The 15703-nt window shown below is 47.3% G+C and overlaps 1 protein-coding gene across 1 annotated transcript in view; it reads right to left on the bottom strand.

The window, feature by feature from the left end:
• Nucleotides 1-3721: 3721 nt before the first annotated feature.
• CDKN2AIP (CDKN2A interacting protein) overlaps nt 3722-15703 on the bottom strand; it is a 50600-nt gene continuing 38618 nt past the window's right edge. Inside the window, exon 3 of the mRNA XM_082256613.1 lies at nt 3722-4567. Within this exon, the coding sequence (XP_082112739.1) occupies nt 3840-4567 (728 nt within the window). The 3' untranslated portion in view covers nt 3722-3839. The remainder of the gene's footprint in view (nt 4568-15703) is intronic.

Here is a 15703-nt window from a genome sequence, read left to right as displayed (position 1 = left end):
TAAGAAACCGCACAGCGTCCAGTGAGGTAGCCACCTCACCAATCATCCCTGCACCGAACAGGGATGGGTCGTTCACTGCGCCAGGAGCGTTACCTGGCTGAACGCTCGATGGCAGGCTGGGAAGCCACTGACCCACGACCTGCGACCAGGGGGATCAGCCCGAGACCCAGCCCGCATGATCCTCTTCATCAGAAGAACTAACTAATGCTGACAAAAAGAACAGCTAAGTAAAGAGAGAGAAAAAACTCAAACAAAAAATCAAAAAAAGAAGAAAAAGGCTGGGGCAAAAAGCCCAAGCACAGAGAGAACCAGCTACTCCTGACAAGCTAGACATTGAAACTGAGATATGGTTGCAGGAAGTAGGAGGGTATTGACTGAGGGGACCACCCCTTGAGGGTGGGATATGTTAAAAGCTTTAATGTTAACATTCTGTTGCCTAGCTACTCCTTCGGAGCAAAGTCTAATACCCCATTGTGACGAATATGAAGAGGCGGCGACTGAGAGAAAGTGCATTTTGGGCACCCCTACTGTTTTGTGACAATATTGTCAAAGAAAGCAGGAAAGAGAAAACCTTTGCCGCCTTGGAGGACCTGTGGGTGCCAAAAGATGATCCACGCCTCAGATGTGGCGTTTGTCGCATCCTCCATCTCTAAGGCTTCCTGCACTGACACAGTCAGCGCATCCACTAGCTGCTTTTCATGCACGCCTAGGGGAGCTGAGGAATCATCCTCACTATCTGAGCATGCAAGGTGCAAGGACGCAGACCCAGAAGGATAACTTGAATCAGATATAGGATCTGATGAGACGGGTGAAGGCAGGGGACACTTTTTGCTAGCCCGTTTTCCCAGGACCAAATCTACCTTGGACACCAAGGGCTCCAGGACCGCAGTCAGTACAGTCAGTTGTTGGAACCCAGCCGCCCCTAAAGGGGATCAGGTGGTGAAATATGCTCCAGGAAATCCATTAATCGGGGGAACCCAAACAAAACAAAAAAAAAAAAAAAAAGTGTGTGTCACACTGCAAGGGAAACCCCACCGCGCTGGTGGCAGCACAAGGCCCAGCACAGAGCACTACCGCTGTTACAGCAGAGAGGGAGAGAACCCCACAAAAATGCACCACCACCGATCAGGCACTGCACAGCACTGAATTAACTGCACACATGCACCATGCGTCGATCAGGAAGAGAAACCCAGGGATCAGCACTAGAGGCCTAGGAGTGGCTCCAACCACCAAATCACCGCCCATCCAGGTTCAAAAACATGGCCACCGCCATTTCCAATGAGAAACAACAAGAAAACAGCCGCCGAGGCTACACAAACATGGCCGCCGATCTGTAGCATAAAAAGTTACAAGAAAATGGGAGACCCCAGGCGCTCAAAAACAATCCCAACAAGAAGGGGGGCCCTGGCAGGCGGCCCTACGAGGCCCAGTCCCCTCTCAAAGTTTGATCGCCTGGTCGCCGGGCTCCCCACCCACTTCCGTTGCCAGCTCAACACCCAGACAGGGCTAAAAAAGGTATGTCCCCGCTATGGGCTGCAGAAGACCACCGAGAAAGGAGGGAGGCGCTGTCTGGGAAGGAGGGGAGCCCGGGGGTCCGACCATCCCAGGGAAGGGCCCACGTCCACCCCAAAATCCTTGAGGGGTGACAGCTACTTACCACAACAGGAACAGGGCGGGCACTGCTCCGGACAAACCACCACCTCCATCGTAATGTGGGTGATGTCGGCCAGGACGAACGCTGTGACTCAGGCTGAAGCCAGGTCGTATGCGCCCTCGGGGACATTTAACTTGCAGGCCAGTCCCCGTCAAGTGGGGCTACGTCAGGGCCGACCTAGCAAAGAGCTGCGGTCTGCACATGGTAGCTGGCCAGACTGGGGGGACCCTCTGGATCTAGATTATCCAGTTAGTCGCCCAGTCCAGCAACTGATTGTAGATTCTCAACAGGAAAAAAAAAAATCTCATTTAAAAATAAAAGATTGCCAGGACCAGAGATCCCAGCAAGGAACTATGTCCTTACTCCTGACTAAGCAGAAAAAAATTTTGAGTACTTTTAGCAGAGAGTAGGAGTATAGCCCCTGGGACTGCCCCACAGGCGTAGTCAAATTCTTTCCTGCCTAGTGTCCTACTCCTGTAGGGGGCAGCATAACACACAGTCAAGTAGATGAGCTGTGTCCGTCAATGAACAAAAGAGAAAATGGCCTTGTCATTAGGGGGTAAATATTCCAGAGGTCAAGTGGTTGAAGAATATCAAGACCCAGGAACAAAAATGTTTATTATTGCAGCTTGCCAGTTTTCATTTTGTGAGCATTCTAGGCTGGCAATGCACACTCAACTGCACTGCATTCTATTGAGAAGCAGCATTGTCACCCAAGGCTGTTCACTCCTGATTTGGGCTACAGTTCCTCTCCTACCCTCTAAAACATAGGGGCATGACATTCTGTAGTTTATAGATGGGAATTGGGAGGGCTAACACTGTTTAGGTTTTTAATTAAGTGCAGGCACAATGCAGAGGAAATCAGCTTGCTAAATTTCTGGCAGGATCAACCGGTATTTTACAGACCAATAAGGTGCAAATAAGAGTTCTAGGGGTTACTTGCACTTTAAAAGAGAATAGGGTTTATATATAAACTCCACACACGCCTTATACTCACCTAGGTGGATGCAGCATAAATTCAATGTTGCATCTGTCCATCTCTGTACTGAGAAGTGAGCGATCACTCAGTTCTCCCCTCAGTCTTGAGCAGAGAGCCATAACTGTTAATCATCTGCTCTCTGCTCTGCCCCTACAGCTCCCATTGGAGAGCTGGGCTGGGGATGGATCGGCTGGCTCAGTCTCCCATTGCCTCGCTGACAGGCTGAGCCAGCTGCTGGTCCAGGTATCTGGGTGGACCCCGACTGGTAAGTTGGGATCCTTCCCCAGTCTGCACTGGCAGAGTGACGTCGGCTGAAAATGGGTCAGAGGATTGCAGAATGAATTGCACACTCCTGTGATCCATAGGAGAAGTTTAGCCAAAAAAGCTTTGGACGTACTTCTCCTTGAATTGCAATCTGCCTTCCATAAATGTGTGCACGACCAAACACTGCAGCAAGTAAGCTTCTCTAACACAATAGGGCTGTTTTGTTTTAGCTATCAATGGAAACATTTCTAGGCATATTTATAATAAAAATCATTCTTGTGTCTAAGCCCTGAGCAAAACTCATAAAAAAAAGGAGTCATGGCTAAAACACAATCAATTAGAATGACTTGACTCTTCTAAAGACTGGCACAGAAAAACTATGGGGAAAAATAGCAATTACAATCTGAACATACAACTTTTAATTTACTGTTTGATTAGAGGTTCTACCTAATCAAGCAGGCTCTTGCACCACATACTTGTAGATCTAAATAAGATAATATAATCAGATTGTAACATGTGAGGTGAACATAAATCAGACCTAGAAAGCTTATTCTGGATTTTTTAGAGACAGAAATAAAACTCACAATTGAATAGGTTTGGGAACTTGATAAATGGGGTAATCAATGTAGTTATATTTTTAAATCTTTATTCTATTTTTATATCGAAAAGTAAATATACAAATCCACAAATGTATTTGGGAATGCAATGGGTGATATGTTAAATGCAAACTGTTAAATTTTAAAATTATTTTATACACATAAAAACCACAAATTAAATTATCCCCAATGATTCTAAGCGAGTAGAAAAAAAAAAAAAGGTTACTTTTTGAAGACCGATAACCTATTAAAACAGAAATACAAAATATTTGAAAAAGTATTCTTGTAACATATAAATTGTAAAGCATTAGAACTCTGGATTTTGGAGTTTGGATAATAAAGTGTCTCATAGAAGATCCTGGGGGTTTTTTAATGCTGGAGGCAACTGTGGGGCACGAGACTCATCATCCAACAGAACCAAGTCTTCAACCTCACGACCGCTGTACTTCCTCTTACATATCTTCACCACTAATTTCTTCTTCTGAAATAATTTTATTGCTTCTCTAGATGCTACAGCTTGGGCACTCTCTCTTGTTTTTCCACAACCCATGCCAATGTAAACAGCCTGGCATCTCAATTCACACACCATGTTTTCCTGAGAAGTTTTGTTTTGAGGTAATTCTGCCAGGTCTTTCAATGGCACAAAAGCAATGTCCAGTGTGGATTTTAAAGTTTTAATACATTCATCAAGTACAACTGTATAATCATGGTTTGGATTAAACCCACCAACAGACACCAACTTCCAAGCAACCCTTTTATAGAGTTTGTTAAAGAAGGACTGTCGTTCCTTAATGTCCTCATCAGTGGGTCTGCGGGGGGCTTGCACAGTAGGCGTGCCAATCTGTACTACATCTTCCACCATTTTCTGATTCGATTCATTGCTGACACTGCAGTGCTGAGGTGCAGCAGAACTGCTAAGGCCTGTGTCTGTCCGTTGCCCCTCTTGGCACTGATCAACCTTCCAACCTACATTGGTTGATGAATTCAAGTCTTCAGTAAGGTTGGTACAACCTGCTTCTGTTCTAGAAGTATCTTCTGTAGATCTCTTCTCCGAAGGCTCCTCACTCAGCCCTTCTGCATCAGAAGGAAAAGAATGGTAAGTTTTGCACAGTATCACTGACATATTAACAAAACATTTCTCCAGTGTATCACAATAAGCAACTTGCTATGAAGCATTCCCTCACTATTATATGCATCTTTTATTTCCTAAATTCTCTTGTACTCACCCTATTCTTGCCACAGTCTGCTGGCAATACCAATTTAGTAAAATTGTTCAAATGCACATCTGCTTGAAGATTAGTTAAAAAAATTGGATTTTTGACTTACGTAAAATCCATTTCTCTGATGTTCATTGATGGACACAGCTGATTCTTAACCATTGGGTTATGCTGCACCCTACAGGAGTAGAACACTAGGCAGGAAAAGAAAAAAAAAAACAAAAAACAAACTTGACTAGGCCTATGGGGCAGTCCCAGGGAGTATTCCCACTTCCTGCTATAGGTACCAGTTTTTTTTTTTCTGCCTAGTCAGGAGTAAGGACCTAGCTTCTTGCTGGGTTTTCTGGTCCTGGCATTTTTTTCCATCCTAAATGGATTTTTTTCCCCCTCTTATTATTTTGCTCCTGTGAGAATACTCAGTTTTGTTACAAGCAATGTCTGAAGGAAAAAAAACCAACTCCATAGAGGGGCGGGTGCTGTGTCCATCAATGGTCATCAGAGAAATGGATTTTACGCCAAGTCAAAAATCCCATTTTCTCTTTCGTTCACCGACGGACACATAGCTCCTCATTGTTAACCACTGGGACGTCCCAAAGCGGTGTCAAAACATAAGGGGTGGGAAACAGCAGAAAAAAAAAAATCCCAAGGCTAATGCTCTTGGATACGGAATTGGCTTAAAGGGCGTGTCCAAAGGGTGGTAATAAACCGCGCATACTCAGACTGGTCTGAGGTTGTAAGCGGGGTGCCCCAGGGCTCAGTCCTGGGACCAACCTTGTTCAATTTATTCATAAACAACATTGAGGACGGGATCAGAAGTGCGTTATCAGTTTTTGCAGATGACACAAAATTGGCCAGGGCAATAACTGCACAGCATGAAGCAGATATCCTACGGAATGACCTGGACAAAATAACAGAGTGGGCAACGACATGGCAAATGAGGTTTAACGTGGAGAAGTGTAAGGTTTTGCACTTGGGGACTAAAAACATAAAAACACAATACACGTTAGGAGGGGAACCCTTGGGGGAATCAAAAATGGAGAAGGATCTGGGAGTCTTGGTTGATGATAGATTAGGCAACAGCATTCAATGTCAAGCGGCAGCTGCCAAGGCCAGCAGAATATTAGCATGCATAAAGAAAGGGATGTATTCCAGAGATAAGACTATAATCCTTCCACTTTATAAAACTCTGGTCCGACCGCATCTGGAGTATTCTGTCCAGTTCTGGTCGCCAGTCCTCAGGAGGGATGTGTTGGAGCTGGAGAGAGTCCAGAGAAGGGCAACTAAACTAATTAAGGGATTGGAGGACCTTGACTATGAAGAGTGTCTGCAATCGCTCGATTTATTCTCCCGGGAGAAGAGACGTCTGAGGGGGGACATGATAGCAATTTATAAATATCTTAATGGGGATCCCAGCTTAGAAAAAAAGCTGTTCATTCGAAGGGATTGCATGAGGACTCGAGGGCATACAATGCGATTAGAGAAGAAGCGTTTTAACCTCAGGCAACGTGGGGGGTTCTTTACTGTTAGGGCTACAAGATTGTGGAATTCTCTACCACAAGAGGTGGTTTCTGCGGGTAGTATGGTGGCTTTCAAAAGACTCTTAGACTTGCATCTCAAGGATCAGAACATTCAGGGGTATGTGAGATGATTACAGCCACACACACCTACACAGGTTGAACTGGATGGACTATTGTCTTTATTCAACCTCACCTACTATGTAACATGAAGCTCAGCCATAAACAACTGGAGCTAACCTGAGAAAACAATACACCCTAAAAAGGACCAGGTCCTCTAAACAGCAGCAAGCAAAAACTTTGCGGCCAAAAGCAGCACCCACAGATGCCAACACAACAACAAGCGTGCACCGACGACCAAGTAGTCGCCTTCCAAACCGGTGTCACTGATGCTTAATGACGGAATGCTCAGGAGACACTAAGCGACCTAGTAGAGTGCTCCTAAACAGGGAAAGGAGGATCCTGACCCCCCATGCAATTTGTCTGAACCACCATCTGATCCAATTGGAAATGGTCGCAGAAGCGGACAACCCTTTGTGAAGTCTGTCCATGAGCAGAGTCTAACTTCGTAAAAGACTCCGTAGCTGCCAGGTACACCCTAATTGCCCGGACCACATCCAAGACATGCAAAGCAATTTCCTTCAGGTGTTTAGGCCTGGGTCACAGAGAAGGCAACACAAGGTCTTCATTCAAAAGACAGTCAGAGACCACCTTAGGAAGGAACGACAGACAGATGGAAAGCACCACGGACAGAGGCAAAGCACCACCTTATCCTTGTGAATCACCATAAGGTGTACGACAGAGGATAACGCCATCAGAGCAGACACCCTGCATGCAGCGGTGATAGCCATCAAGGTCGTCACCTTCTGGGGCAGCGTAAGCAGGGAAACCTTTTGAATATTTTCAAAGAGACGCTTCAGTAGAGCTGAAAGCAACACATTAAGATCTCAGGGCGGCAACGGAGCACGCACTAAAGGAACCAAAATGTCGAACACCCTAAAGAAGAAGAAAAAGACTGACAAAACCAGATACCTGGTCCTTGATGGTACGAAAGGCCAAATTCTGTTGACCCCCCCCCCCCCCCCCCTGCAGGAAGGTTAAGATCCGATCCTCCGAGAAGGAGCGAGGATAAACCCCAAGAGACTCACGCACGCAATGTACTTCTTCCACGTACAATGGTAGATCTTCCTAGAGGCAGATTTCCTAGCTTTTAACATTGGAGGAATCACTGATTCAAACAAACCTCCATCCTTCAGCACCTGGCGTTCAACAGCCAAGCCTTAAAAGCCAGCAACTGTAAAGCAGGATGGAAGATTGGTCCTTGGGACAGCAGATCCTCCCAGAGAGGAAATCCCCAAGAAGCATCGGTGACCAGCTGAAGTCTGAAGCCACTAGAATGTCCGGAATCCCTTCTGCCTGAATCCTGCACAGGAGTCGTGGCAGAAGTTTGAGAGGGATGGAAATAGTAAGCCCACCTTAGAATGCCGCTTACTTACCGAGCCGCCAGAACGCTACTTGTGCCCCCTTGGTGATTGACATTGACCTTGACCGTGGAATTGTCCGAATGAATTTCGTACCGGACTCTGCCCTGAAGACAATTGTCCAATGACCCAGACAAAGTCTGATCGCTCAGAGTTCCAGTACACTAAACTGCAGTCTGGGCTCTGCCAGTGTCCAGACCCCCTGAGCACTTCTGTGCTGAGGACGCCTCCCCACCCAGACAGGCTGGCTTCCGTGGAGACAACTGTCCAGTACAGGGGGGGGGGGGGAGGGATTTTCCCTTTTGAAGAGCCGGAGAGCGAAGCCACCTCTGGAGACCATGGATCCTTGATCCATTTCACCAGAAAAGATTTAGCAGAGATCGTGTTTGGAACTGTGCAAACAGACCGCCTCGAGGGTGGACACCATCAGGCCCAGCACATGCATGCAAGCCCAGAGGGAAGACCGTCTGCTGAACAATAGCAGGTGAATTGCCTCCTGCAATGTCTGGCGTTTTTCCCAAGGAAGAAACACTCTGGCTGAGGCCGAGTCCAGAGTCAGACCCAGATAATCTAGTTTTTGCGGACAGAACCAAAGCAGACTCCTCAATGTTCAGGATTCAACCGAACTCCCTCAGAGTTCACAGAGCAATCGCCAGTAGTCCATCAGAGCAGCAGAGACTCCACTCGCAGATGATCGTCCAGGTACCACAGTACTGAGATCCTCCACTGACTCAAACAATCCCAGCACTGGGGCCAACAAACACTCTTGTGAAAACCCAAGGTGCAGATGTAAGACCAAAGGTCAGCGCCACAAATGGATAATGCTTTGTCCACACAAAACAGAGGAAGCGCTGGCGACCAGCACATATTAGAATGTGCAGGTTGGCGTCCTTGATGTCTATAGAAGCGAGAATAAATCCCCCTGATTTCGGGACACCACTACCATGTGAACTTCTGTACTCACACAAAGCAGCTTAGCGCCTTGAGGTCCAGAGTTGGACATACCTTGCATTCCTTCCTGGGGACTGTAAAGAGGTTTGAGTAAAAAAAAAACAAACACTTGAAAATGTTCCAAAATGGGAAGTGGAATAATCACCCCTTAAAGTAACAAGTCTTGTACTGCTCCAAAGAGAGACAAGCTGGAAACAAGCGCTGGTTGGGAGAGAAAAAAAAAAAAAAAAAAAACACTTTCTGAAGGACAATCTTGTAGCCTGACTGGATAACTTCGTGGACCCACTTGTCCTGTACCAGGGAGGTCCATGGATCCGGAAACCAGCGAAGACGTCCCCCCACCCAGAGGCAGCTTTGTCCACAGGTCTGGAGAAGCCCACTCGTGGCTTACCAGACCAGGTCCTCTTGGAACCTCAGGTGGAGGCCCTGACTCTTATTTTTTTTTTTTTTTTTTTTTAGATCCTGAGACACGAAGAGGCCACTTAGGAGCCGAGGAGAATGGCCCATGTCTACGACGGGGCTCTTTGCCCTTGGCAGCCTGTGGAAGAAGAGTACTCTTCCCGCTGAGACCCTTAATGTCATCCAAGGAAGCTCCAAACAGGCGATCCACCGACAAGAGGGAGATCAGATAAAGCCTTCTTAGAAGTCTAGTCCGCAGACCAGCATTTCAGCCAGACAATACGCCTAAGGACCATTGCTAATACAGACAGTCTAGAAATCAAAGGAGCCATATCCAAAGAGAAACTGTAGCCCCTGGACCAACCAGTCTGCCAGCTCCGCAAAGACAGGGGCAAGCTATTCTCCCCTCCAGGTTCCAGTGTAAAAGCATAGCCCACTCGGTCAGGTTGCGACACAAGGGCAATAGTAATTACCGGCCTAATTGCCGAACCAGCCACAGCGCACATATGGCGGGCCAGATCATCCACCCTCTTAGCTGGATCTGTAAAGGTCAAGGACTCCTCAACAGGGATGAAGGTAACTCAATTTGACCTGGAATGTGGAATAGACTCCCTCCAGAGGTGGTTCTGGCTAGCTCACTAGATTGCTTTAAAAAAGGCCTGGATTCTTTCCTGGGTGTACTTAATATAAGTGCGTACTAATATTTATAGGTAAAGTTGATCCAGGGAATATCCGATTGCCTCTCGGGGGGGGGGGGGGGGAATCAGGAAGGATTTTTTTTCCCCTGCTGTAGCAAATTGGATCATGCTTTACTGGGTTTTTTTCCCCCTTCTTCTGGATCAACTGCAGGCATAGGATTGTGTATATGGAATTGAATGAATGATTGGGTTTTCATTACGGTTTTTTTTTTTTTTCTTCATTGGTTGAGCCAGATGGACTTGTGTCTTTTTTCAAAAAAGATAAGTGCTATACAGCACCCCCCTCCTGCGCTCAGAACCTGGTCCTCAGGCTGCCTCAATCCCGGAACTCGTGCTAGTGCTTGGCATCCATTATGGCTAGGCTTTGCTGCCCCTTACGACCAGGGCGGTCGACCAGACACTGAAAATACAAAGCGCATTATCCTCAGCGAGTTTATTAGATAAAAATTAAAATCAGCTACTCACAAACAATCGTGAAATTCAGGCACATCAATTCCATAAATCTGCCTCATACCAGAGGACCAACGTCTTTACTGGAAGCAGAGGGCTGACGCGTTTCAAGGCCGTGCCTCTTCCTCAGAGCCTGGAGACCATGGTCAAGTCCGTTGTTTAAATATGGTATGGGAGACCAGGCCTCCACATGGCCCTTGGGGATGTGGGAGGAGATATCGCCCAAGTGGGCGTGGCTACACAGCTAATTGCCCAAAAACATTGCAGATTACAATTACAATTTGCTAGCCCTATGCGACCATTCACTCCACTGGTGAGCTGACTAGTCCATTAAAACTTCCCAACTCATCATAGACTCTACTTCAAAAATCATACATGCCAAGTGATACATTTAAGCTAGTGTAGTAGGACAGACCTGTGCATGACTCGGTCCATACTATGCAGGACATCACATCCTCCTCCTGCAGTGATGTAGGGACAATCCAGCGCATAGTAATAGTCGGACCATTGCTTATGCACATCCAAAAAACTGTGTATATATATATATAAATGTGTATAAACACACTCTTTACAGGTAGGTAATATGTAAGGCTAATATGATGATACACTGTGGACTGTTACGGGTTAATATGATAAACTGTGGACTGTTCGGGGTAATCCAATGACCGTGAAAGAAAGGAGAAACTGGTACTAGGCACATTACCTGGTGGTCTAGTGGTGTCCGCTATTAGCTTAATGCTCAGAGTGTTTACACGTAGCGGCGGAACAGCGGTGGAACGCACGCCGCTCATCCCGTTTTCAACCTGACTAACTATGTAACTTTGTAAGGATACTGCAACAAAAACACCTAGCAACCACTGCGTTTTGGACAATCCCACTGTTTTGTGACAATGTTGTCAAGGTAAGCAGAAAGAGTAACACCCTCGCTGCTTTGGAGGGCCTGTGGGTGCCAAACGGACCGGTGCCTTTCACGCCGCGTCAGTCGCAACTCCATTTTTAAAGTTTCGCGCACTGACACAAATAGTGCATCCACCAGCGCCTATTTAAGCGTGGCTAGAGGAACAGAGGAATCATCCACCAGCGCCTATTTAAGCACGGCTAGAGGAGCAGAGGAATCATCCGTGCTATCTGAGCACTCAGGCTGTGTGGACACAGACCCAATAGGGTCGCTATATACTGAGCTCACCCCAAAAACAACCAGGGGAGGCCGCCAACTGCGATCCTGCAAGGGAGACGCAGGCCAAGGGTCCACAAATGGACTCCGCAAATAAAAACAGGGAGGGGGGAAGGGGAAGTCACCCTCCAAGCCCATCATAGATGACATAATAGGACATAGCCCCATTCAAAGGGGAACGTCTGCCGAGCAAACAGACTTGCTAGAACAAGGAAGGTGCCCAACACAATGAAGGCAATACTGTCAAAATGAAGCGCCCCCCCCACAGCGCCACCCTGTCCACGGGAAGTGCCAAGCTGACCATATGGCCCAGCAGGCCATAAGCCACGGCCTAAATTTTTGTGGGGGCTCAGCTGCACTTGCACGGATCCTCAGCCCAGCAGATGCCCAAAAGGAAGAGTGGGGGCTTCAGCTACACGCACTCGGGGAGCCCACCCTCCACCAACGGCGGCGCCCGACTCTGCCGCATGACCTAGTAGGGCCGAGGCCTACATTTTTTGAAGGTGCTTGGCCGCCAGCTCCAGCAGAGCCGACCACCTATGTGAGCAAAGGGGAAGGCGGATGCCCAAACGGTAGGCATTGGCTTCAGCTATGCTCACAGGGCGCGCCTCACGTAGTTTCCGAGTAGTAGACTGCAATGCCGCGGCATAAATTTTCGGCTAGATCCGGCTGCGCGGGCCCAAGGATGCTATCCCAGGGAAGGGCCCATGTCCACCTCAAAACCCTCCAGCCTGCGGAAGCAGAGTCCTCTTCATCCCTGTGAGAACCTTAATGTCAGCCAAGGAAGCTCCAAACAGGCAATCCCCTACAAAAGGGAGCTCAGATAAGGCCTTTGAAGCCTGGTCTGCAGACCAGTATTTCAGCCAGATAATACGCTGAAGGACCACTGCTAAAACAGACAGCCTAAAAATGAAAGGAGCTGCATCCAAGAGGCATCACAGATAAACTATAGCCCCTGGACCAACTGATCCGCCAGCTCTGCAACCACAGGGGGAAGCAGTTACCTCTTCGGGTCCCGGCGTAAACGTTTAGCCCTCTCTGTCAGAGCTTGCGACACCAGGGCAATAGTAAATACTGGCCTAAGTGCCGAACCAGCCACAGCGAACATATGGCGGGCCAGAACCTTGGCTCTCCTATCAGCTGGATATTTAAAGGCTGGGGACTCCTCAACCGGAATGAAGGTAGCTTTATTTACCCTGGAAACTGGTTAAGTCCACTACAGGTGGGATTGTCCACCTTTAACGCAGTGATCCCAATAAGGACACCGCAAGCAAAAAAATCGCTTAGGAACCACTGCATTCTGGACAACCCCACTTTTTTGTGGCAATGTTGTCAAAGCGGAAAAGGGAACAACCTTGCCGCTTTTGGAGGGCCTGTGGGTGCCAAAAAGGACCGGCACCTCCGAAGCAACCTTCTTTTTTAAAGTGTCAGGCACTGACACAAACAGTGCATCCACAAGCGCCTTTTCTCTCTGAGTCCTTTATATACGGCATATTAGAAAAGAAATGATGCAAACGTGCAGGCAGTGTACCCTGATGGTCCCGCAGCGCTAAAAGGGGCAAGTGCCCCACACAATTATGGCAACAAGGTGGTCAAAAAAAATGAAGCCCCCCACAGTACCACCCCTTCCAAGGGAGGCGCCAAGCTGACCACATGGCCTAGCAGGTCGTGGCCTAAATTTTTGTTTAGGCCCAGCCACAAGTGCACAGATCCCAGCCCAGCAGATACCCAAAAGGAAGAGTGGGGGCTTCAGCTAAATGCACTGGGGTCGCCCCCCAGAGGCGCCCAAAATTTTTGTGGGCACCCAGCCATGAGCCCCAGCGGAGTTACTGACCACCCAGAGGCAGCGGAGGGGAGGGCGGATGCCCAAACAGAAGGCATTAGCTTCAGCCATCCTCACAGAGGCCGCCTCACATAGTTTCTGACTAGTAGGCCGCAAAGCCGCAGCCTAAATTTTCAGCCGGATCTGGCTGCGTACCCACGGATGCTAAACTATCCGCTCCCCCAGCCAAACAACCGCCGCAGGGAGCCTAGAGGACATCCCTGCCCTAGTCACCAACCCCAAGGGTGGCAGGGAACCCTGCTCAACCCCCCTTTGTGCACCAATAAAACCCAGTCAGCGGCAACTCTAACCAGCCCCCCTTAAGAGCATGTTAAAACAGCAAGCTCATAACCTCACCCAGGGAGGGGGGGCCGAAAGACCCACAGTGACCACCAAAATTTTAGAGGGGCTGAGGGGGGAGACACCATCCCGGTGAGGGTCCCGCATCCAACCCAAAACCCTCAGGGGGCAGCTACTTACTATACCAGGAACCGGGTGGGCACAGCTCTGGACAGATCACCGCTCTATTGTAATGACGAGACGTTTAACTCACAGGCAAGTCCCCATCCAATGGGGTTATGTCGAGGCTGACCTAGCGCGTTGCTGCGGTCTACACATGCTCACGAGCCAGATTATCCAGTACGTCGCCCAGTCTGGCAATTGATTGCAGATTCTCACAGGAACAAAATAAAAAGATAGGAAAAAAAAAAAATATATAAAAAAAAAAAAACCTGCTAGAACCAGAGATCCCAGCAAGGAACTAGGTCCCTATAGCCAAGAGTTGGTGTATACCCCCTCGGACTGCCCATAGGCGTAGTCAAGCTTTTTCCTGCCTAGTGTACTACTCCTGAAGGGGGCAGTATAACCCAATGGTTAAGAAGAATCAGGAGCGGTGTCCGTCAATGAATGAAAGAGAAAGGTCATTTTAGTACTCAACACAATACCAGTCATCAGTTTGGAGTGAACTTTGAATGATGACCCTAGAATTATTGTTACCCCTCCGGTGTGCAAGGCGATATCCAATGGGGTGCAGCTGTGCATAAGAGCCAATCAGCTTCTAATGTTAGCTTGTTCAATAAGCTTTGACAATAAAACCTGAAAGCGGATTGGTTTCTATGCAGAGTTGCTCCAGATTTTGTACTCTCTAGTTTTAGCAAATCAACTTAGAGGTGTAACACAATCATCGTTTTCCTACATAGGTGCACTTGATGTGCACATTAAGTCAGTATTGGGGGATTTAAAGGAGTATAGCCAAAGCTCGTTTGGCTGTACTTCTATGGATCACAGCAGTGCAATTCGTTTTGCACTCCAGTGACCCGTTTTCAGCAGAGAGCAGGCTGAAGTCCACCCTCTGCCAACATCACAGAAGTCAGCGCAGGCGCCACGTCATCACGACAATGCAAGCCGCTGAGAGCCTGAGCCGGCCGCACATAGGAGGGCTAATAGTTTCAAGAAAGGGAATCTTGAAATCTGGGGTATTCTTTAAAGCATCCAGCCACTGCATGTCTAATCTAGGTTCTTAACCCACTTTTTCATTATGGCATAGAGAAAAATGTATAATGTGACCTGGCAGGCAGAATAGTATATATTCTGGATACCAGACCTGGTTTACCCATGGATTAAGCTATGAATAAAAAGGATTCAATTTTATGAAGCATTAGCTCTATGTTTTAGCTGACTTTTGAGGGCAATAGATAGTTGAAGATTTATAAAAACATAGATCTTGGCAGAGAATTTGGTTTACATTTGTTGAAAATATTAGTGCGGTACTTCTGAGATAGGCAGGTGAAGCTTGCTTTATTGCACAAATCAGAGCCTTTCAAGACAAATAGCTCTGTGTGGTATTTACTAGGGCATAGAGAGGTTAAAACATATAGCTAGTATCTTGGAATATGATTAAAGATCAAGAAAACCTTTAGGAGAAGGTTATATGTTAACCCACTTCTGCGCTCCCCTCTGACTGCAGACAGGGGTCTTCTCCCACACCCTGTCACAAACTGAAGACAGCGCAGCCTTGTGGGCAGTACATTATTCATTCACAGTTTCCTGTGACTGAAAAGACTACAAGTACCATCGTCCAATCATCCATTGTTCTCAATTAACTAAAAGGGCACTGGTGAGCACTTTCGTAGTTCACTGATTCTTCCTGTCATATCGGAGGTACAGGAAGACAGTGTACTGAGAGTCTACAGGACCCAGGCATAGCACCCATTGCTTTACAGACTGCAATTTAAAAAAAATACCTGAAAAAAGATGTGCATTTATTTTTTACAAAAGGTGAACTTATCCTTTTTTTTGTGGATTTCGAATGAAGACTGGTTAAGTTATTCAGCAAGAGAGACACTGGGCAGGGCTGACTACACTCGGTCCTTGTGTTGTCAGTATAAAATAGGAATTTGGATTCAAGTGCATTTCTGGCAGATCAACTGGTAATTTTCTGTACTAGCAGGGTCTTTAAAAGGATAAAACAAGGAGAAAAACATGCCACCATTACTGACCTTCCT

This window comes from Pelophylax lessonae, assembly GCF_965119305.1.
Source record: "Pelophylax lessonae genome assembly, chromosome: 1".
Lineage (NCBI taxonomy): Eukaryota > Metazoa > Chordata > Amphibia > Anura > Ranidae > Pelophylax > Pelophylax lessonae.
The sequence above is the reverse complement of the archived record's forward strand: the minus strand, read 5'-3'. Positions and strand labels throughout refer to the sequence as shown.